The sequence below is a fragment of the Athene noctua genome, chromosome 27 (genome assembly GCF_965140245.1).
Source record: "Athene noctua chromosome 27, bAthNoc1.hap1.1, whole genome shotgun sequence".
NCBI classification, from domain to species: domain Eukaryota; kingdom Metazoa; phylum Chordata; class Aves; order Strigiformes; family Strigidae; genus Athene; species Athene noctua.
The window spans coordinates 3,650,713-3,672,671 of record NC_134063.1 but is presented as its reverse complement, the minus strand read 5'-3'; the positions used below and the strand labels follow the sequence as shown (position 1 = coordinate 3,672,671).

At 55.0% G+C, this 21,959-nt stretch overlaps 1 protein-coding gene across 6 annotated transcripts in view; it reads left to right on the top strand.

The window, feature by feature from the left end:
- Positions 1–21,959, top strand: part of JSRP1 (junctional sarcoplasmic reticulum protein 1) — a 35,021-nt gene extending 13,062 nt beyond the window's left edge. For 3 of the 6 annotated variants that reach the window (XM_074927916.1, XM_074927917.1, XM_074927919.1), the window contains 6 exons: positions 17,834–17,880; positions 18,852–19,014; positions 19,871–20,023; positions 20,107–20,169; positions 20,327–20,478; positions 20,627–21,959. In XM_074927916.1, the coding sequence (XP_074784017.1) occupies positions 17,834–17,880; positions 18,852–19,014; positions 19,871–20,023; positions 20,107–20,169; positions 20,327–20,478; positions 20,627–21,202 (1,154 nt within the window). In that variant the 3' untranslated portion in view covers positions 21,203–21,959. Of the gene's footprint in view, positions 1–9,335; positions 9,506–17,833; positions 17,881–18,851; positions 19,015–19,870; positions 20,024–20,106; positions 20,170–20,326; positions 20,479–20,626 lie in introns of all 6 variants that reach the window. The other 3 variants (XM_074927922.1, XM_074927921.1, XM_074927918.1) reach the window with 3 other exon arrangements.

Sequence of the window (21,959 nt, the reverse complement as noted above, 5' to 3'; positions counted from 1 at the left end):
TTTATCTCCAGTTCTCACTCTCACTGTGTTTTCTTTGTGGTCCTGACAACAACATTCTCAGGTATAAGAAAGGAAAATCCCAATGATACGTGGCTGCGAGGCTTTCATTAGCGATTGGGGCTGATCGAGCTGATTTTCTTAATTCCCTGTGCAAACCTTGCCTTCCCTCACCGCTCTGCTTTTCCCCTGCACTCCGTTCCCCAGCCGATCCCCGTGCTGAGACGCTGGACCCACCAGCTGCCTTCAGTTATCACCTGCACCGTGAGCATGGAGGGCAGAAACCTTCCCAGGAGCTGGCTCTGTGCTGCGCCTGGATTTGTCCCCAAAACCCTGGAAAGGTGGGAGCAGATGTTGCAGGTCGGCTGAGCAGTCCCTGCCGGATCCAGTCACAAGTGCTGAGTGCCCAAAGGAAGAAGGCAGCAACATGGATGATGTATTGTGAAAGGGATTAAGCTTAATAAATGGAAATTACAGACTGGGTGTCGAGGGTGATTTCTGGTTGTGGGATGTGGCAAGCAGTGGGTTGTATCTGTATCTCAAGACAACAAACAGAAAAAAACCCTGTTGTTTGTATGCTGGAAGCTGAACTGAACAAAGCTCTGGAAGATACTGTTGTGTGGTTGGGGATGGTGGATTTAGGGATAAACCTTGCGACAAAAATGCAAAGTACTCTATTAAACTCATCTAGGGTCTTCTACAACCCATTTTAGTGAATCTATTTACCTTTCTGTGGTATGGGGAGCACCGCAAATATTATTCCTTGTATTTACAGAAAGGGAAGCTGCAACACTGTGAGGCAGTGGGATTGTCCCTGGTCAGAGCCCACAGCAGGCCCAGACTGGGTGCTCAGCCTCGGCCAGGCTGCGGCTCTGCCCCAGACCCTCTTGCATGATTTGCTCCAGTCTGTGCACTTCAGCCCCGTCCTGCTGCAGGAATGAAGTGGACTGCCCTGACAAGCTGATCTTCTCTCACCCATGGTGTGAGCTGGTTCTTATCTTCAAACATTCCCCTTGCATAGGTGTTCCTGGCACCTGCAATGCTTTTTGCACCCAAGAGTCTTGGCTTGGGCTTTTTGGCATATATTTTTTCCTGTTTGATTTGTTTTCTTCCACTTTGAAATCCCTCTTGTGTACCTGGTGTCTTTCTGAAACGTAGTGAGGTCCTTCTTCCAAGGCGGGGATGGAACAGGAGGCAGGCTGGTTTTCCTCCCAGGTCCTTAGCTCTGGCACTGCAGCCTGGGGCTGCCCATGGGATGCTTCAGGGATGTGACATGAGCCACTTGATTGCTGTTGCAGTTCCTTTCACTCTCTAGTACTCAAATTCAGGTTTGTTGTAAAATCCTGATTCTTACAGCAGCCAAGGGAAGGGAAGGGAGCTGGAGGCATCTCCTTGTACAGTCAGGGAGCTGCTGCTGTCATCCCCCTAAATTTTTTCATTTTTTTCCCCCCAAGACCTTGAGCTTTCAGGTTTCTCTACCCTGCCCAGGCCTGGACAGGACAGCAGGGAGTGATATTTGAAGCGTTTGTGAAACTGCAGCTGAACTTGAGTAGCTCTGCAGTGACCTCCTCTCCCTTCTTAGTTTTGAATTCTTCACGTCCCTCTTTTCAACGTAAGTGGAGAGCTGCTCTATTTAGGGACTGGTGAACACCCCATCAAAGGCGTCTCCAGCAACAGGTTTCTGTGGCTCTTTGGTATTGCTCAGGGTCCCGATCCACTGGCTTGCTCATGGTTGCTAAAAAGGCACTGGAAGGATGGTGTGGGGAGGCAGGGCTGGAGCCGAGCTCATCTTAGGTGTGGCTCCCAAACCAGTCTCTTTTGCAAGCAGTTGCTCACTGCAGCCTCCCCGCTGCCTTCCCCACAAACCCATCAGCCTCTCCCTTCTCAGTATTGGAAATTATTTCACTCAGAAATCAAGAATCATGAAACTGAGGTCATGGGACCAGTTAGTTACATGAAGGGAAGCAATCCCACAGCATTTTTTCCATATGAATAATACTGAGAATCCCTTTTTGGGCACATGTTGCATCCCGCCGTGGGCATGGTTACACCGAGAGGCATGCAGAGTAAGAAAGTCAGAGCCCCAGGGAAACTGGAGAAATGTTCCCCACAGCGGGTGGGGTGCAGGGGGGTGGTACTGGTGTAAATCCAAAGTAATTCTATCAGTTTCACTGGAGTTAGACCAGAAGTTATGCCCATGTCACTGACATGGCAGCCTTGACGTTTCAACATCTAGGGTTAGAAACCTGAAGGACGTGTGTAATTTAAGCCAATGGGGAATTTTGTGGCTGTATAAGAGCAGTGACCTTCAGGCCAGGAGGCAGAAACCGGGACAGTAGCAAAAAGAGGAGCTGTAGCAGGGTATAGGTTAGATCCTCCCATCCTGCGCTGCCCAGGAGATTATTCACTGTTTTTTTGATACACCTCTGCTTTCATCTCATTTAGTTCGTAAATCACCCTCCCTTCGCACAGCCGTTGTATCCCAGATTGGCAAAAGTTATGTGACTTTACCGCTTATGCCATTTTCTGGCCTGTTTATGTCCCGTAAATTAAGTCAATGATGAGCTTGGCATGAGATCTGGACGTTTTTCACAGCAGGATCAGTTTCTCCTCTTTAATTAAACATTACAGGTTCCTCATGAATCATACTTCATGCTGTTAAACTTTTATGAAAAGCTTTAACATAGTAATTTATGGGAAATCTGGGCCCTGCTTCTAACCTTGGCCACAATTGCAAAGCTCCTGTAAATCATCTGACTTTGCTGGATTTGCATCTACCCTGCAAGTGCAAGTCAGCGAGCGCAGCCAGGCTGGGCAGGCGAGCAGCACCGCGGCTGGGCGCCTTGCTGATCTCGGGCTCTCGAGTCTAAACTTCACAGAATCACAGAATTGTCGAGGTTGGAAAAGACCTTGAAGATCCTCCAGTCCAACCATTAACCTAACATTGACCGTTCCCATCTCCACCAGATCCCTCAGCGCTGGCTCAGCCCGACTCTTCAACCCCTCCAGGGATCCCGGGGACTCCCCCCCTGCCCTGGGCAGCCCATTCCAACGCCCAACAGCCCCTTCTGCACAGAAATCCTTCCTCAGAGCCAGCCTGACCCTGCCCTGGGCAGCTTGAGGCCATTCCCTCGGGGCCTGGCGCTGGGGCCTTGGCTCCAGAGACTCATCCCCCCTCTCTGCCCCCTCCTGGCAGGGAGTTGCAGAGGGCCAGGAGGTCTCCCCTCAGCCTCCTCTTCTCCAGACTGACCCTCCCAGTTCCCCCAGCCGCTCCCCAGCAGACCTGTGCTCCAGACCCTGCCCCAGCTCCGTTGCCCTTCTCTGGACACGCTCGAGTCACTCAATGGCCTTTTTGGGGTGAGGGGCACAAAAACTTGGGCTCTGGAGTCTACTAGCATGGACCCTTCCTCCAGGTGGGGTTTTAAACACTTCTCCAAAGTCACTTCTTCACTTGGTTCCTACCACATCCCATGGCAGTGAGATCCATGACGCCCTTACGTGACTGGGCAGAAGGACTTTGCTGGTTTTCAACCTGTCGCTTGCTAATTGCCTCTGGGACCCCAGTCTTTGTGCTTTGTGAATTGGAGAATAACTGCTCCCTCTCTGGAGCACTCTCAGGTTTTTGTTACTCTTCCAAGCTGACATTTTCCTCTCTTCAGACTTTTCTCATGTGGAAGCTCTGCCATATACACCGTTTGCTCCCACATCCATCCCTTTCTCTTGCTTCTCTGTGTCTTTTCAGAGGTGACCAGAGCTGCTGGCAGCAGTTGAGATGTGTCTGCCCAGGGGATTCCTGCAAACACAGGATGGGTTTTCTAGTATCATCTCTGCACCCCTCGCAGCAATTCCCTAGGATGCCTTTTTACTGTTGTAAACCCTGAGCTGACATTTGCACAGTTACATCCAGAGCGACTCAAGGATCTCTGAGCAGCATTAGCTCATTTACAGCCTGTTGTTGCAGATGGATTATGCTTTTTAAAGAAGTAAAGTGTACGTGGTCATGCTATTTGGTGCCTCACCCCTCTTTCTAATAACTGTAGAAAGCACTGACCAGCAACAGGTAAACTGGAAGGCAGGATAAATTAACATGAGCCAGCAGTGTGCCCAGGTAGCCAAGAAAGCCAGCGGCATCCTGGCTTGTATGACCAGCATGATAGCATGACCAGCAGGAGCAGGGAGGTGACAGTCCCCCTGTGCTCTGCACTGGCGAGGCCACACCTGGAGGGTTGTGTCCAGGTTTGGGCTCCTCAATACAAGAGACACCTCAAGGTGCTGGAGTGAGTGCAGAGGAGGGCAACGAGGCTGGGGAAGGGCTGGAGAATCAATCCTGTGAGGAGCCAGGGAAGGAGCTGGGAGTGTTCAGGGTGAGGAGGAGGAGGCTGAGGGGAGCCCTCATCCCTCTCTGCAGCTCCTGACAGGACATTGCAGAGAGGCTGGGGCTGGGCTCTGCTCCCAGGGGATCAGGGACAGGACAAGAGGGAACGGCTGGAAACTGCCACAGGGGAGGGTCAGGCTGGGCAGGAGGAGAAAATGTTTCCCAGCAAGAGTGGTCAGAGAGTGGAACAGGCTGCCCAGGGAGGGGGCAGTCCCCATCCCTGGGGGGGTTTCAGGGCCGTTGGGATGAGCTGTGGGGGGATGTGGGGTAGGGGAGAACTTTGTAGAGTCAGGCTGAGGGTTGGACTCAATGATCCCGAGGGGCTTTTCCAACCTGAATGATTCTGTGATTCCCTGGGATGGATGTTTTTCCCATTTGAGTGAAAGAGGGAGGTGCGGGTCTGCATGTCTGTGCAGGGGCACCTGCCCACCCCAGCCAGGGCACTCTGCTCGTCCCTGCTGAGGGACACGAGGGGTGGCGGGGTGGGGGACAAAGGACAGAAATCGGTAGAAAAGCTGCTCTGGTTCCTCTGGGCACAACAGAATTCGTCCCATGTGATGGTTTGAGAAACACCAATTGTCGGCTGCTGTCCTGGTGCCTTGTTCCACGCACCAGCACAGTGCCCTGGTCCAGGGACAAGCCAAGTCACGTACTGCTGGGGTGGGATGGCTCAGAGAGCTCACTGCTCTCATCGGGCACGAGGTGCGACGGGCTGTGCTCTCAGAGGGGTGTCTGAAAATTTAAAAAAAACCCAAAAAAACAAAAACAAAAAAACAACAAACACCAAAACTCTTTGCAATGTTAGCTTACGTAAAACATCTGCTTGGCAGAGACAACCGCATGTCCAATCCCAATGTGGATGTCAGATCATTTCCACCCCTTTTCCACATCAAGCTTTTTTGCCCGTTATTCCCACTGCCCTGCCTACTTAATCCTATTTATAGAGCGCCTTTCATTGGAGTCTCTAGGCTTTTAACCTTTATTCTTGGAAAATTATTCACTTCTTGGACCTGCCATGGAGCAGTTACTCACCAACACTCCTCCCCAGCCTGACTTTAAAAGAAATTCCCACGAGGCAGCCCAGAGCTTCGAACCTCCCTGTGGCCAAACCCCAGCTCTGCCTTGTGCCGTGACCTGTCTCAGCTTGTCCCGCGGTTCTCAGTCTGGCTCTGTTGTTCATTCACCTGCAGAAATGGTTTGCTGCCTTTGATGCTTCTCCGATGAGATCATTCACCTCTGAGTACAGGAGCAAAACACTCCAAATGGGATTCTGGCGCGGGCTGATTGGTTTCTCCAGGCTTCTTCCTCATTCTCTTGCTCATCACCTGCTGGGCCACCACAGATTCTGGTCCCGGTCACCATAGTACAGAAAAGCCCAATGGTGGCCATAGAGCGATTTGGGGGTGGTTGGTCCCCAGCTGGGGATAAACTTCTGTGGGCATGAAAAGGAGGAGTTCCCTCCCAGCATTTCTACAGCACCCTCCTTGTGTTATGTGGGGTCAGAAATAATCAGTGGCTGTTAGAGGTGGGTGTCACCACCTGGCTTTCAGGTGGTGTGTGAGATCCACTCAACACTGCAAGAGGCTGATGGGGATGGAGAGAGCTCTTCCATCCCATGTCTCTGGAGGGGCAGAGGTGGTTGAAGGGAAGGTGTTTTGTTCTTTTCTCGCTTTTGCTGTTAAAATCCCTGGATGTCTAGAATATGAAATCCGCTGCATCACTGAGGAGACCTGAGGCTGGCTTGGAGACCGTGCTGGTGAGACCTGGCTCCTTCCTGAGATGCAGAGCCTGAGCCTGGCAAACGTGGCGTTTGGAGATGGGGGGCTTCTGAGGCCTGAGACTTCTGCAGCATTTCCTACAGAAAGAAATCACTTGTGGTTTTGAATGGCTAATTTGGGGCCTAACTTGGGGCTTGAGGAGGAAATTCTTTCAGGCTGTTGTTTGCATTTCACTGGAACTAAAAAAAACAGCAAAAGGACTTAGCTGGCTTTGCTTTCCTACCTCCCAGTGCGAAGCAGGCTGGGCACATGTGGGACGAGGAGGAGGGAGGGGAACCGATGAAACTATGGGTAGTTGTGTTTAAACATTTGTCTTGGAGCTGTGTTGCAAGCATGCATCCCTTTAATGGGCTTCCCTCGTGCCCCTGAGACACCACTCGAGGGCAGCCACATTTCAAAGTCAAATGCCTGCCCCAGAGCTGGGAAAGGACAAGGCAGTTCCTGCCCAGTGCCCTGCCAAACCCCCCTTTCCAGCTGCAGTGCCTGAGTTTTCTTCCCAGGATGGAACCTATGCCTGGATCCAGGTCCCTGGTCCTTTAGTTGGGATGTACAGCCAAAGTCACAAATCTTCAGTGGTCACTTGAGGGGTCCCTAGACAAGAGATGCGAGGATACAGCCAGGGCACAGAGCCTCGCTGGTGTGGGTGCTGAGCACCTCACTGCTGGGAGGAGGCTGCGGAGCAGCTCATCTTTTCTGCCCATTCATGCACCGGTGTTGCCATTTTTTAATAATTCCATCATCACTTTAAATAGCTGTTACTACCAGAGCCCGCAGGCTCCTGCCTCAGGTCCTCGCTGGCTGCGCACGCAAGCAAACACCGGCACGCTGCCATTTCCCGTGCATGTCTCTGCATCTACCTGCCCCATCCTGGGGCGCATTTCATTACTTTGTGCCTTTTTGCCAAGAAATACCAGACTGGTGTCGTAGACGATCATGGGAACTGATTCAGCCTGTGATGAACTCTGCTGCTGTGATCCAAGGCATGATCACAGAGGGCTACATCCTGCCCCAAAATATGGCACAGGCTGTCGAAACCAGAGCGAAAATGAGGTTGCTTGGTTGCTTTAGGAGGGAAAAGAGAAGGATCAGTAGTCAGAACAAGCCCTGGTATTCACATCACCATGTGGTATTGGTGAGAAAACAGCATAAAAACCAGGGCAGTGCTCCAGACTGAAGGACTGCTTAACTTGGGAGCCATCCGGGTGAAGGTTCTTGTCCAAGTCCCTTTAAAGACCTTGCCCCAGCCAGGTGGGCAGGAGCCTGACTTCATTTAAGGATCATTCTTGAATCTTCCACTCTGTCATTCATAAAAATTTCTCTCTAAGCTTGTATTAACCATGGCAAGCTTGTGATTGCAGGCTGGCTTTTCCAGGAAATTTGCATTCTTCTGGTGATGGCAGGCAGCTGGGAATGAGCATCAGCCCTAAAGATGGGCCTGGCAGGCAGCTGGGAATGAGCATCAGCCCTAAAGATGGGCCTTTTTGATGCCAAAGAGCCACAGCTCCATAATTTCCTCATAAATCTAGCATAACACCATGGATTCAGAGAAGCTGCCTTGGATTTACACCAGCAACACTCCTCCTGGCCTGCAACCCAACATCTCGAGCAAAGTGTTTGCAATGCAGCAAAGCCCTTGCAGGCTGCAGGTATTAACGGTGACCCGTGAGCACAAAATACAGCAGCATCTCTCCTCTTAGTGCCGCACGGATGGGCTCTGCGCAAGCTCCCAGCCACGGGTGCCGAAAGCGGAGCGACGGTCCTGAAAGGCTTTTGTGTTTGTGCCACAGGCTGGAGGGGAAATTTAATTGCTTGGCTGCTGACCATCGGGTCGAGCCAAAAGCATGCTGGCTCTGGCGTGGCAGAGCAGGGTGCTGGCATCACGGGCTCTGGGTGCTTGGTGAGGTGGGGTCAGCAGAATCTGGATTTGTGACGTCTGCCCGTCCTTTGCCTCAGCCAGCTGCAGCCATGGGTTTCTTGTGGTTTGGTCACGTCTGTGGGAAGTCTCAAGCCTTATTCTAAATACAAATCTTGTTGTGCAAGACATGGTTTAGGAACAAATGACCATCAGGGACATTTTGGGAAAGGACTAGAAAACATCAAAGACAATGAGCTTTGATGTCTTCTAATTCAGCCCAGGGGGATGTGAGCTGAGAGCCCTGCAGTTCCTACAGACCTACAAGCAGGGCAGATGCAAGCAATTACTTATTTGCTTCATTGCAGGGGAATTGGAGCACTGGACAAAACCTGATCTGCAGGATGACGTTAAGGATGGTGGCAAAAAGGAGAGAAAACTGAATAATTGAGAATGTCGCTTTGGGAAGGGGAGTTTACTGCTATTTTGAGGCCTAAATGGTTTGGTTCTTGCTTGTTACTATTACATAATATATTTCATTTGGCATTACTTTATGCAAGTATGGAGAGGGAAAGCTGGAGCAGAAGGAACTTCACTCAAAAACCTTGTCCCTAGGTCCCAGCCTTTTCTGCGCTGCTTATAATTAACAGAGTTGTTTGGAGACCAGCTAAAATTTCACACAGGGAAAGTCATCATCAAAGTTTCCAAACCTCAGAGAGATGACAAAAAACATCTGTGAGGACCCCAGCAAGTGCCTTACAGGGGCAAGCAGCGCCAGAGCAAGACAGTCCTGGTCTTGTCAAGGGGGAGATTTTTATTACAAAAGCAGAACCCAAACCTCTCAGCCTTCCTTTACTGTCACAAAGAAACTGAGATATATGTGGTGTGAGGCAGGGAGGAGAGAACAGACAAGCCTGGAGTGTATGAAACTTTTGCCCTTGGTTTCTGAAGTCTGCTGAATTTTAACTTGGGAATTTCTTGACTGATAACAGAAAGAAATGGGGAACTGGGGGGGAGGCACTGGGAAAATGGGGAACCCCAGCAAAGGGTCTGAGGGGGTGTGTTAGGGAGTCGCTGTATTTTTCCTGTCGCTGCAGTACTTTCTGCTGTACTTTGTGATGGACTTTGTGCTTTGATGACTCTCCTAACCCTAAAGACCTGAAGCCTGCCTGGGACATCTCCTCTCCTGCCACAGACGGCAGGAGGGTGCTGGGTCTGAGCCTCCTCGCTGCCATCCTGCAGCCCATCCCAGAGAGAACATCCCCTCGCCCCTCGCCTGGGGCAGCTGCAGTAGCAGAGCCCTCTTGCTCCTGATGCCCTGTGTTGTTTGCAGGGCGCCTGTTTGGAGCAGAGGGAAGTGGCTCCTTCGTTGGTGTCATTTGGAAAGGGAGGATCTGCAGCCCCCACGGTGCCACACAGAGGGACTGAACTTCACTGGATAAAGGCATTAACGAACTGGCCACTGCCTCCCCGCAGGAAAGTCCGAATCCCAGAATCATTCAGGTTGGAAAAGCCCCTCGGGATCATCGAGTCCAACCCTCAGCCCGACTCTACAAAGTTCTCCCCTACCCCACATCCCCCCACAGCTCATCCCAACGGCCCTTAAACCCCCCCAGGGATGGGGACTGCCCCCTCCCTGGGCAGCCTGTTCCACTCTCGGACCACTCTTGCTGGGAAACATTTTCTCCTCCTGCCCAGCCTGACCCTCCCCTGTGGCAGTTTCCAGCCGTTCCCTCTTGTCCTGTCCCTGATCCCCTGGGAGCAGAGCCCAGCCCCAGCCTCTCTGCAATGTCCTGTCAGGAGCTGCAGAGAGGGATGAGGGCTCCCCTCAGCCTCCTCCTCCTCACACTGAACATTCCCAGCTCCTTCAATCGCTCCTCAAAAAGGGGAGGATCTGTGGTCACTGGGATATTATTCCCAGGCTGTCCCAGCACCCCTTACCCAAAGCTTTGCTCTCGCCTTAATCTCCTTTTGCCTCAGTTTCCCCTGACAGGGCTGTTTCAGACTGATAGAGCAACAACCCCCAGCAGCGGCCCTTCAGAGGAGAAATGTTGTGGCTGCTTTCCCCGTTCCCAAATGCTACTTCCAAGGACAGTTCGTTTGAAATGTCATGTTCAAACACAGTCGCGTACTTGTATTCTCCTCAGAGGTACTAACAGCTGTAAATCTTCAAAAAGAATAATGATGAGCCCTAAGCAGCGCTGGGCTGTGAGAAAACGGATCATGGAACAATTACTGAAAGCAGCCGTGACTAAAAGTAGCTTTTAATGGGATCCGGCATCTTCTGTTCCCGCTGACCTGAATGCTGCTCCTTCTGCCAGGCAAAGGGAGCGAAAACCTCTGAGATTTGTAAATTGGAGTATTTAGGTCACACGTGGATTAGAGTGTGATCAGACTGGCTTTAATGTAGAGCTGCTCTGAACACCTCTAAATCACACGGCGCGCTGAGGGATCAATGCTTCCAGCGGCTCTCAGTGCGGTGCTGGGGTGAGCGCGGCGAAAGGCTCCGCAGGGTTCTGTGCTGGCTGCCAGCAGCGTGGTGGGTGATGGGGGTTGCTCACCCGTGTGTGATCCCAGCTGCTGTGGCAGGGCCGGGAGCCTTCCCCACGGCAGGATCGCTGCTGGCAGTACCTCCCTGCTCAGGCACGGGGATCACGGCAAGGGAGGAGGTGTGGGCCAGAAGGGGCTTCCCGCACCCTCTCTGTTGCCTCTTCTGCTCTTTGCAGAGACCTAACAAGCTCATTTCATTTAAGAGCACATCCGCACAGCTCTTGACCAGTTATGAATGTGTTCGATGTGGTGTTTTCTGCCCCTGCCAGCCTCATCTCTTGTCACAATGCTGAGTGGCCCAAGCTCTAGCCAGTCCTGGGACTGAGGCCTGTAGCTGGACCATGATGACGTGCAGGGTTCAGAACGTGAGGGTAGGACCATGGCTGCTACTTGTTCTGCTCAGCTCTGCCTAGCTGAGGCCTGTCCCCAACATGATTTCTCCATCCCTGGGAACAATTTTGAGACAACCCAGACCCTGAATACGATCGGGATGCTGCTGCCATGTGTGTCTGTGTGTCCACCACAGCCACTGCCCTGTGCCTGGGTGGACGGCTGGCCAGCTCTAGCTCAAGGCTGGAAAGCCAGAGGTGACATGGAAGAGTGTATCTCTCACAGATGTCACCACCTTTGCCATCCTCATCTGGACGTATGTGTTAGGCTGGTGCTTGGTCTGCAGCATCGTGCTCCTGGAGACCCTGTGGTGGTGTGTCCTCCCAGCACGGTCCTGAGGCTGGATGTCCCCTTGCCTTTAAACAAAGACCCATAGTGTTTCTGGCTTGCTGGCCCACCAGGCTCACCCATGGCTAAAAGTTCAGGGTAAGAGGAGGAAGGTCCTCAAAGGTGCTGCAAGCTGTGATTCATTAAGCCAAGGGCTGGCCTGAGATGGTACCTGTCCCGCAGGGCTCCTGTCTTCTCCCTCTCCACTTCCACACCGTGTCAAACCCTCACCCCAGAAGAAGCAGCAGGAGATACCCTCGGCTGTGTTTTCCCAGCTAACCAAATCACTGAAGCTATGAGGAAGGGCGCAGGTCTCAGTTCTTGTAGCAGTTCTCCACTATCAGACGCTTTCCATTAGCTGAGCAGATCAGGGCTGCGACCTGCGAGCAGCCAGCCAGGGGACTGCACCGGGACAGCGGAGCCCATCCAGGTATCAGCTGTGGTATCGGCTTGTGCAGAGGATGCTCCATCCCTCTCACTGGCTCCCTCCGACACGAGCAGCTCAACCCAACCTCACTGCAGTGCCTGGTGTCGTGAAGCCACGGGAACATCCACCTTCCAAAATGCTCCAGGCTTTCAGCGAGCTGCACCTCCGCAAGGAGATTGCTCAGCTCAATGTATCTAAAATCTCCCATGATGACAGATCATGATTTGACAGAAGCAGCACAGCTGGCAGAGAGAAAGCATCTCTTCACTTCCTGTAACTTCCCGAGCATTTCTTAATAATGCCAGTGCTCGTAAAGGTCTGTGGTTCTTGCAATCATGCAGAGAAATTATCTCCCCGGCTGACGCTGATGTGTTGCTACCTCGGGGTAAGGAGGCAGCAGCTGTGTTTCAGCACACAGACATTGCACAACCACTCAGGATGGGAAGAGCTGATGTATGCTGGATCCGACTGAAAGAGGAAAGAGAATATTGTTGTCAGCGCTGGGATGTGGCCAGGTTGCTATGGGGACACCTGTGCCTTTAGGTTTTTGATCGTGCAAGGAATCAGATTGCTCTTTCACCTGATTTTCCTGAGAAATCATGTTTCTGTGATCCTCTCTTCCAGCCGCCAGCCCCGCACCCCTCTCCGATCGCATCTCAGCCCAGTGGCAACCTCCAACCACATCTAAGGGAAGGGTGGAGGGCTCTGAGACACGAAGCACCTCCAACAAGCCCATGCAGCGCCTGGCCCGAGTGCCACGTGCATCCCCGGCAGGTATTTGTTTGGTGCCAGTGGCTTCCAGGCAGCACAGCCCAGCTCAGCCGGCAGCGGGGGAGGCTGAGGGGGGGGTGGCACTCACCTGTGTAGCCCCGGATCGGCCAGGACCCACTGCCACCCCCAGCTGCACAAAGGGACGATGCCAGCGTGGAGGTGACGGGGATCTTGCTGGAGCAGGGACTGACTACAGAGCTGGGCTTTGCCCAGAGGGCCAAAATTCCCGCCTTTAAAATCAGGTCAAGAGCCCAACCCTGCCTACGTGTGGGGCTGGAGGATAAATGCTTCCAGGGCTGGCAGGGTGATTTTTTGATTCCCAGGCCTTGGGAACCTGGTGGAGCCAGGGATGAAATCTGGGGTTTGTGCTGAGAGCTGGGGCAGCAGGAAACCCATCTGCACAACCAGCTCGAGCATCTGCCTCCCCTTGTACCTGTGGCAGGAGCGGACGAGTCAGGCTGAGGCTGCTGTAGCAGCAGGGGCTCTGGGGAGAGGGGGAATTTCATGGAGAAAAGGAAAATTCATCCCCAGAACTAACCTCTGGCGAAAATAATCAGTGACTAATTTTATGTCTTTATGATTGCCTTTTAACTGCAAGTTATTAAAGACGGGGAGAAAGAAGATTATGTCCTGGTGGGAGGATAAATGAGCGTTGCCATAGAAGCGAGAGGATGCTGCAGAACAACTTGGTCCTTCTGGACCACAAACCACAAAGCCACAGCAGAGCCTCGGGGGCGGCTGGCACACTGCGGACAGATGCACCCATGTGAATCGGAGGCAAGCTGACAGCCTGGGAAGTCAGAGAAGATAGATTTGTGTTATCAAGCCAAAGCCAGAGAGTCAATATTTAGCCTGGACACGGAGCACAGCCTGTGTGCAGCCGGGCCCCCGTCCATCACCTGCTTGATTGCCCTCCCAAGCTCTTCCACCAACAGCTTTCTCTCCGTCTGGTTTCACAGCCAGATCATGTTTCCCCCTCTCTGAGTTAACCCTGTCCCAGAGACAATTTTATCAGTTTCAGGACAAGGGAGAAGTTGGGATTTGGCGGGGGGGGGGGGGGGGGGGGGGTGGGGGTCAAGGGATTAGGAAAGAATTTGCCTCTGGGAATCTCTTTCCTCCATCTGCTTGGGATAAATTGTCCAATGGCGATGGAGTCTTTGCAACTCGGCAGGGAACTGCTCAGAGCTAAACATGTGGAGGCAAAAATGCTCCTGGTCCCTCCCCGCTGCAGGAACTAGGTGTTGAAAGGTCCTGGAAAGGGTGAGGAGAGCTCTCTGTCCCATGGCCCCACATGGGAGGACATTTCCCTGAGCTCTGTGCATGCAGATGTTGCCCGTCCAAGCCCCAGGTTCTTTCCTGAGTGAACCAGCTCGCCCACAGGAGGCAGGAGCAAGCTTACGAACCTGCAAGCACCACGGGAAACCGGATTAACTGGCAGAAGAAGGGATTTTTATTTGTCCTGTTTATGATTTTCTGCTTTCATTATGTCCCTATAAAGCAAACATGCCTTGCCAATGAACAGCCCTGACCTTACTGGAGCGGGAATAAAACTGAGAAAACTACCCTTGGCGTGTGCGCCCGCAGCCCTGGCACGGCGTGGGGGGCTGTGTTTACAGCTCCATCCCTCCCTCCATCTGCCTTCAGCTTCTGCAACGCGTTATTTATACCGCAGCAGGGATCACGGCGTGCTCAGTCCTGTCTCTGCCAAAGAGGGGAAATCCCTGCCCTGGAAAGCAGATGACTGCTCCTGAGTTCATTTGCTGCATGGTTCTAAAGCAGGACCATGACCCAGTCTCACCGGGTCTCTGGAGCCCTGGAAAAAGGCTCAGTCCCCTCCAGGATGCCAGTGCCCAATTTCTTCCTCCTTTAGGTCATGCATTTGAAGACCTTTCACACCTCTGCCAAAGGAAAAATATCAATACTGCAGACATGAAACGTCAGTTTGGTTTTTGTTTTTTTTTAACCCTGGGGCCTTTCAGAAGTGGCTCTCCATGAGAGAGGTGTCCTCAAAGCAAGATGCCCCCAGGCCGGTACCAGCCACAGCTGCACCAACTTCTCCTGGGACAGGTGCTTCTGCCCGAGGCTGTACCTGCCCGTGGGGGCTCCGGGTGACCTTGCACAGGCAGGGCCAGTCCCCAGTGGGCCTTTTCAGCTCCCCAAATGAGAGATGCTCCATCTCCTCGCTACCTCCCATGAGCAGGAAGCTGGGGGGAGGACCTCATCCCTCCCTGCCTCCCCAGGAGGTGCCTGTGGCTGCGCAGGTCTCCGTGGGGAAATCTGAGGGGTTGGGGGGCAAAGGACCTGCTCTAAACACTGACAGAAAAGTGGTTTTCATTGGGATTGTCAGTCCCAGGGGCTTGCTCCTCCTTTCTTCTGCACCACCTTCTTAACCCTGCCTGGCAGGTTTCTGATCTCTGCATCTCCGGCACTTGTGTTGGTCCACAGCTGGCTCAGAGACCCCGGCTTGGGGAGCAAACGGCCCCTTCTCCCCTCCCCGTGCTCTCCAGGGGGGCTCCCAGAGGGACAAGCCCCATCCCCCTGTGCTAGCAGCAGCCCCTGCTTTCGATGCCTGGGGTTGAACTGCCTTTTCTGGGGCTGCAGCGCGGGTGCTCCGGCTCCCGGTGATTGGGTGCTATTTTGCTCCGGCACAGTTCGGCAGCTGTTGCTGTATATTACCCCAGAGAGCCGGAGCCAGCTGGGGGGCTGGAGGCAAGGCAGCGGTGGTCAAGCCCCAGGTACGATTTTCTGTGGCTTTTAACCCTTTCGGTTGGCTGTGGGGCAGCCCACGGGCACAGCCTGCGAGGGAGCGCTTGGCCCGCTGCCGGCCGGCAGCGGATCGGGGGCCGCAGGGCCTGTCCCAGCGCTGCCATGCGAGTGTGCACGGGGAGAACAGGGCAGGCAAGGGGACTATTTTTGGAAGTTTCTTTGATGTGAGTCAGCGGTAGAAGCAACCTCAGGGGCTTGTGCAGGAAAAGTCCAAGCGACAGCAGAGCAGAACGGAATATTCATTGAATGGCTGCGATTTTGTGCATTTAAGAGAGGGTCTGGTGTGCGGAGCATGTGTCCGAGGGAGCAGGAGCTCAGGCAGCGCAGGGTGGGGGGTGGATGGGTTGAGCTGTTGTACAGAGGTCTCCTGTGCAGGAGTCAGTGTGAGCCAAGGGCTGGACCTGTGCTCTGGGGCTGTGGGTGGCCAAGCCCTGCCATGGGCAAAATGCCCCTGGCATCGGTGGCCATCCTTGGCATCGGTGGCCATCCTTGGCATCAGTAGCCAACCCTGCCCTGCTTGGGCTGGGCAGTGGCTGTGTGCTTGGTACATCAGTGCTGGAGCTGGTCTGGCAGGAACCAGCCCCAGGAAGCCTGTTCCTGCAGGTGACACAGCCCGTCCTGGCTGGGGACGAGGATCCCGCGCGGGCTGTAGAGCCCCAAAATGCGTCTACCTCCTGCCAGGGCAGGGACCCCATCTCCCGTCCAGAGGGGAACAGACCCGGACATGGAGCCAGTCAGCTCTGGGACCGAGTTAATGCCCGTGGGGTGCCTGGTGTGGGGGGAGGATGGCGGCCTGCCCGGTCACGGCGTGGCTGTCGCGGAGCCCTGCAGCCATCGCGGTGAAGCCTGGAAACACACCCAGGGGCTGGAGGTGGTTGGGGCTCCTCTGTCTGGGCAAAGCCCAAGGGACGGAGGCGTGGGAACAGCCCCGCACCCTGCGACAGGGAGCTGAGCTCAGCCTAAGGCTGGGGACGGCAGCGAGGATGTGGAGGGATGGCTGCGTGCTGCGGGGCGCTGCCGCCCAGCGCCGGGGCTGCTGCCCACTGACCACCCGGCATTTGTTCTGTCCCTCTCGGTTTAGTGAGAGTCCCTTGAAGTGACATGGCAGCAGGTCTCCGTGACCTGTTGGAGAAAGACTTGGGATGCCCTGAGGCTGCCAGTGAGCTGCCTGGGTGGGCAGGGAGTGCTCACAGGCAGCCAAGGAAGGACAGGAGAGAAGGTACCTTGTCCTCACCATGAGCCAGCGGCCAGAAGGTGCTGGCCATGGCCATGCCAGAGCCCCTGCCATGGTGCTTGATGCCCTGCAGGAGAGGGCTTGGCCTGGCAGAGATGACTCTGCAGCACCTTGGAATCACAGCATGGCACCAACCCCATGGGGACATCAGCCATGGCCAGGGTGAAGAGGAACAGAGGCTGGTGCCCTCCTCTGGTTTCCTTGTGCTCATCTTTGCTCAAAAGAAGTGTGAATAGCTGTGTAGTTCAAAAACATGACAAGCACTTGGAGGAAAAACTCTTTAAGGAAAAATTCTCCATCTTTGCACTTTTCTTGGGGCTGGGAACCCTCCCTAGCCAACGTGAGAGTCCTGGGGCAGCTCCTTTGCTTCCCTGCAGAGAAAGGATCAGACTTGCCATCACTAAAACAAAACTGAAGACTTTTTTTTATTTCCTCCTGAAAGCAAAGACCTTTCAGGCCATGATTCCCCAGCCTAAAGGTTTCCTCTTATTTGTTTTGCTTCCAATATTGGGTCTTAGATTTCATCCTGGGAACTGGTATTTTTTTCTCAGCAATCATTCTTCCACTGGAGGAAAACAAACTAAATCCAGCTCAAAGGGCACAAAAATTCCTTCTTCTGGTGAGAGCTTGCACGATGTGGCATCCAGATGCCAGCGGAGCAAGGGCTGCTCTCAGAGGCGCCGAGAGGCCTGAGGCCCCGTGGTGTTGGGACCTTGTCAATGCATCCTCACCCCCGTAGCTCACCCCAGACCCAGGGGCAAGAGAAACCCCCGGGGAGCCCAGCATGCTCCCCAGCCCTTCATTGCATCAAACGACTGCAGAGCCCGGGTGACCCTCTGGTTTTCTCTCCCACTTCACATCCGGGAAAAGCCCTGAGAGTCATCCCTGAGCTTCACAGTCCTCTTGGGTGGCTTGAGGTCTCCTCTGAGGTCTGGTTGCTTCACAGTACCCGGAGCTTGTCCTCCTGTCTAGGCTACAGCCTGAGCTGCCTCCAGCCACATGTTTTCAGGGTGGCTGTGTGCACTCTGGGCTGTTCATCCCCCTGTGAGCCTTGGCAGGGAGGTCACCATCCCCCTCAGTGCAGCTCCCCAGGGATACCCATGATGGTAACGTTTTGGGGCTCAGCAGCCCCCGACCTGCACAGTGTTGCTCTTACACCCCTTGCCAGCCACTGCCGCAATGGCCAGGGGGCTTTTTGTGTGTCTGCTAAAGCCTCTCTCCATGGGTGACCTGGCTGCACTAACAGGGGAAATGTGGCCGTGATGTCCCCACTCCATGGGCCAGCGGGTGGCACCCCCAGCCCCTGGCGACTCCCACCTCCTTGAATTCGCTGCCTAACGAACCGCGCTCTGCTCGTCTTTAACAGATGCTGACACGGCGGTGAGCAGCCACAGGGAGAGCGGGAGAACCCATGTAAGTGTGCGGCGTCCCAGGGCCGGGGGGCTGTTGGGGGGGCTCCCCGCACCGGGGCGGGGGGCTGAGCGGGCTCTGTCCCACAGTGGGGTTCAGCCCAGGAGGGCTCTGCGGGGTGTTGCGGCTCCCAGGGGAGACGAAGGCCACGTCCTTCAGCTGTCACTGTCACTGACCTGTGCCGGTGGGCAGCTCTCCCTTGTGGCACCAATCCGGTGCTGCTGGCACAAGACAACAGCCAGCCCGGCCACCAAACCCCGTCCCCAGCAACACTGAGCCCAATGCCCAGTGCTCCCCAGTGCTCCCACAGACCACAGTGCTCCCACAGACCCCAGTGCTCCCTCTCTGAGTCCCAGCGCACTGACCCCGCTAGCGAGCGTGTCCTGGACCCGACCCCCTGCCCTCAGTGGGTGCGTTCGAGTGTCTTCATCCAAGCTGGGGGCAAATCCAGCCCCGAGGGCTACTCTGGCGTGGGCTTGCTTAAGCAGAGCCCAGGAGTCAGCAGCCGCCAGCCCACCCGTGTGAGCTGGGGCCGCACCCCAGCGCCTTCTCTGCAGCACGGAGCCAGCTAGTGGCTAAATCCATTTTAGCAGACACAAAAAACAAAACAAAACAAAACAAAACAAAAAAAAAAAAAACAACAAAACCAAAAAAAACAACCCAAAACCAAAAAACCCAGCCCAACGTGTTTTTAAGGCTGCCGATGCGAATACACACACCGGGGTTAGGTGCTTGAGGAGCTTGTGACAGCCTGGTCAGCACCGGCTCAGCCCGGGGGGGCCTGGGGAGCATGAGATTGGGCTGAGGGGCGCAGGGATCGGGCCCTTCCACGGCTGCACTGAGCATCCCTTGTTCTGGGAGGGGGCAGCACGGTGCACCGTGCCCCCTGTGCCCCCTGGCCACGCCGCTTGCTTTCCCCGCGGGGCCATGCGATGCTCTTACACCCCCCGGCACGCTCGCACCCCTCCCTGCAGGGGCTAGAGGGGGCAAGGACCCGGCTTGGCATCTCTGAGCAGGATCCGGACGAGCCCGAGCTGAGCATGCCAGAGCCAGCACCGCTCAGCGTGGACAAGAAAGCAGCAGAGAAGAAGCGGGTGGAGAAGGTGGGAGCCAAAGGCAGCACTACCGGGCCTCCAGGTAGGAAAAGCCTGTAAAACCCTTTTATTTCAAACTCCCAAAACATACTAGAACAAAGTTTTCATCCTCAGAGTACTAAATTTGCTAATATTCAGCAGGGTCCCTACAGTCTAAATTCTTATTACTCCTTCCTGAGCACATATTTACTTTAAAGAAATTAAACAAAAAAAAACAACCAACCAACCAAACAAACAAACAAACAAAAAAACAAACAAAAACCAAACCAAAACCAACATTAAGCTTTCACAGCAATCTGCCTCAAAAAAAAGCACATGTTCAGTGTTGTTATTAGATAAGACTGTGTCTGCTCAGAAATACCTTCAATTAAGGGGTTTTACCTTTTCCATGCAGGAAAGCCCTTCTCTACCCCAAAATGGCCAGCCTGGCCCCAGGTGGCCACAGCATAGACACTGTCCTGCATCCCCGGCCAGCCCGGAGGCACCATCTGGCCACGGAGCAGTGACAGGATGAGCTCTGCTCTCCACAGTCACCTGGGAGCTCAGCGACATGGAGATGGGGCTTCTCATCCACCTGCCAAATCCCGCCCCTCCTCCTCCTCCTCCTCCTCCTCCTCTCCATCCTGGTGTGGAGGAGCAGCAGAGCCTAGAGCACGGGCAGGGGTTTTTATTGCTTGAGCCATTGCAGCCCAAACACCTTCAGCCCCAGGCCCCATGATATTTTTTTTCCCCACCCCTGTAGAGCAAACACCTTCTTTTGCTGGCAGTAGCAGTGCAGGCAGCCCGTGCCCCTGTCCCTGCCCTGGATGGGCTGTGCAGGAGAATGTCAAGACCCCTTCCCACCCCTCAGCTCAGAGCCAGCTCCCCCCAGTAACGCTGTTTTCCTTGGGGGTCCCCAGTCCCCAAGAGCCTCCCCGTGCAGAGGAAGGTGGAGCCCCCCAGCCTGGACCCTGCGGAGGAGCCGCTCCTCTGGGAAGGGCTCACCCTCAACAAGTGCATCCTAGTGGCCTCGGTCGTCGCCCTGCTCAGCGTCACCTTCCAGGTGCTCCAAGGTGAGCCGGGAGCCGGACGGAGGGTGACGGGGTGGCCAGACCCTGCCGCCACCTCCTGCCTGCTCTCCCCTCCTCTCTCGCAGCACCATGCTCCAGGGAAGGGGTCACCCGCGGCCAGCAGGACCCTCTGCCACCTCCCCTCCACGGTGGGTTCGGATGCTCCGAGCTGTCCCGATCCCCCATATCCACCCTCAGATGGGGCCACGTCCCAGGGTGGGGTGGCCCTGGGACCCCATGTCTGGGACATCCCACCCCAACAGCCTCGTCCCCTGCTGACAGTGGCCTGTCCCTCTCCCCTCCCAGAGGTGGTCAGCGCCAAGGAGGAGGAGGTCCAGGAAGCGGTGACTGCCCAGCCTGCCCAGCCGGAGAGCAGCGTGTTCAAGGACGATGACAGGGACGATGATGATGATGATGATGATGATGGTGATGATGACAGCGATGCTGACAGCAACCTGGTATGGGTCCAGGGTGGGGGAGAAACAGCATCCTCAGGGCACCTCCCATGGCAGGGGGAGCATCTTGTCCCCAGGAGGAGGGATGGAGAAGGGTCCCAGTCCCTTGGGCTGTGTCACCAACACCTGATCCCCTCTGTCCCCTTCCCAGGCAGAGCCCTGGATCTTCAAGAAGTGGTTTGGCCGCTCAGCACCAGAAGACAGGGACGAAGAGCCCGTGGATGTCCCCGAGGTGCCACCAGCTCTGACAGAGGTGAAGAAGAGCCGGGAGAAGAAGCTGGAGAAGGAGAAGAAGGAAGAGAAGGAGGAGAAGGAGGAGAAAGAGGAGAAGAAGGAGGAAAAGGAGGAGAAGAAGGAGGAGAAGAAGGAGGAGAAGAAGGAGAAGGCTCGGGAGGGTCGTGCCACCCAGGCGGAGCGGAGCAGCCGGAGGGAGGCACGAGCCAAGGACAGGGCACTGGGGGACAAGCCCGGCAGAGCCCCCAGGGCCCCCCGGGAACAGGAGCAGCAGCCCCAGAAGAAGCGGAGCCGGGAGGGGAGGGAGAGCCAGCGGGAGAGGGACGAGCCCAGGAAGGAGGGGTGGAAGGGCCGTCCCGGCAGGGCTGACGGTGGCAGGGAGAGCCCGAAGCGGGACTGGCGGCAGCAGAAGGGCAGGAGGCCCTGGGAGCCGGCGGCCGCCCCGGGGAGGGACGGCACTGCCAGGCCCAGGGAGGGCAAGAGACGTGACTGAGGCTGGGGCGACTGAGGGGCTCCATAACGCTGAATCCAGGGGGGTCCAACCCCACCACTGCCCCCATCAAGGGCACCCTGTAGCTCCCTGCCTGCTCTCCAGAGACATACCAGGCTGGCAGCACAGGCAGCGCTCCAGGATCTCCGAGCAGCAGCAGAGCAGCCCAGGAGCCTGGCATGAGCCTCCCCAGGGACTTTGGGCCCCCCTGGATTAGTTTTTCAAAGGCAACCTGAAAGGACCGGGGGGGAAGGACCTTCCCTTTATCTGGGCTTCGCGCTATTTCCCCATCCCCACCTGAAATCTCTCCTGCGGTTCATTTTCACTCGTGGGCATCGGGGCGGCACAGTGGGTGCAAGGATCCCAGTGAACAGAGTTTATCTGCAGACTGTGTAGCTCTTCAATTCAGTTAACGGTTTTATTCAAAGCAAATCAAGAGAGAAGTGTGTTCTGGGTTAACAAAGCCAGGCTGCAGCCGTCCTCAGAGGGGTGTCAGGGGAACAACCACCCCAACCTGTGCTGGGCCCCGGTGCCGTCGCTGCAGGGTGATGTGAAGCTTGCTGGTAACCAAGCAGTGCTGGAGAGCCCATCACCCGGGGAGCCCTTCGGGCCTTGCCTTCACAGAGTCGCTTTTAGGAATGAAACCCAAGTGCAATATCACACAGCGCTGTAGCAACTACAGGAGACGTCCACAGCCCCAAGCCATGGCAAGTTTAAGTATTTGCTAAATCAATAGAGGTTAAAATAAACTATTTTCATT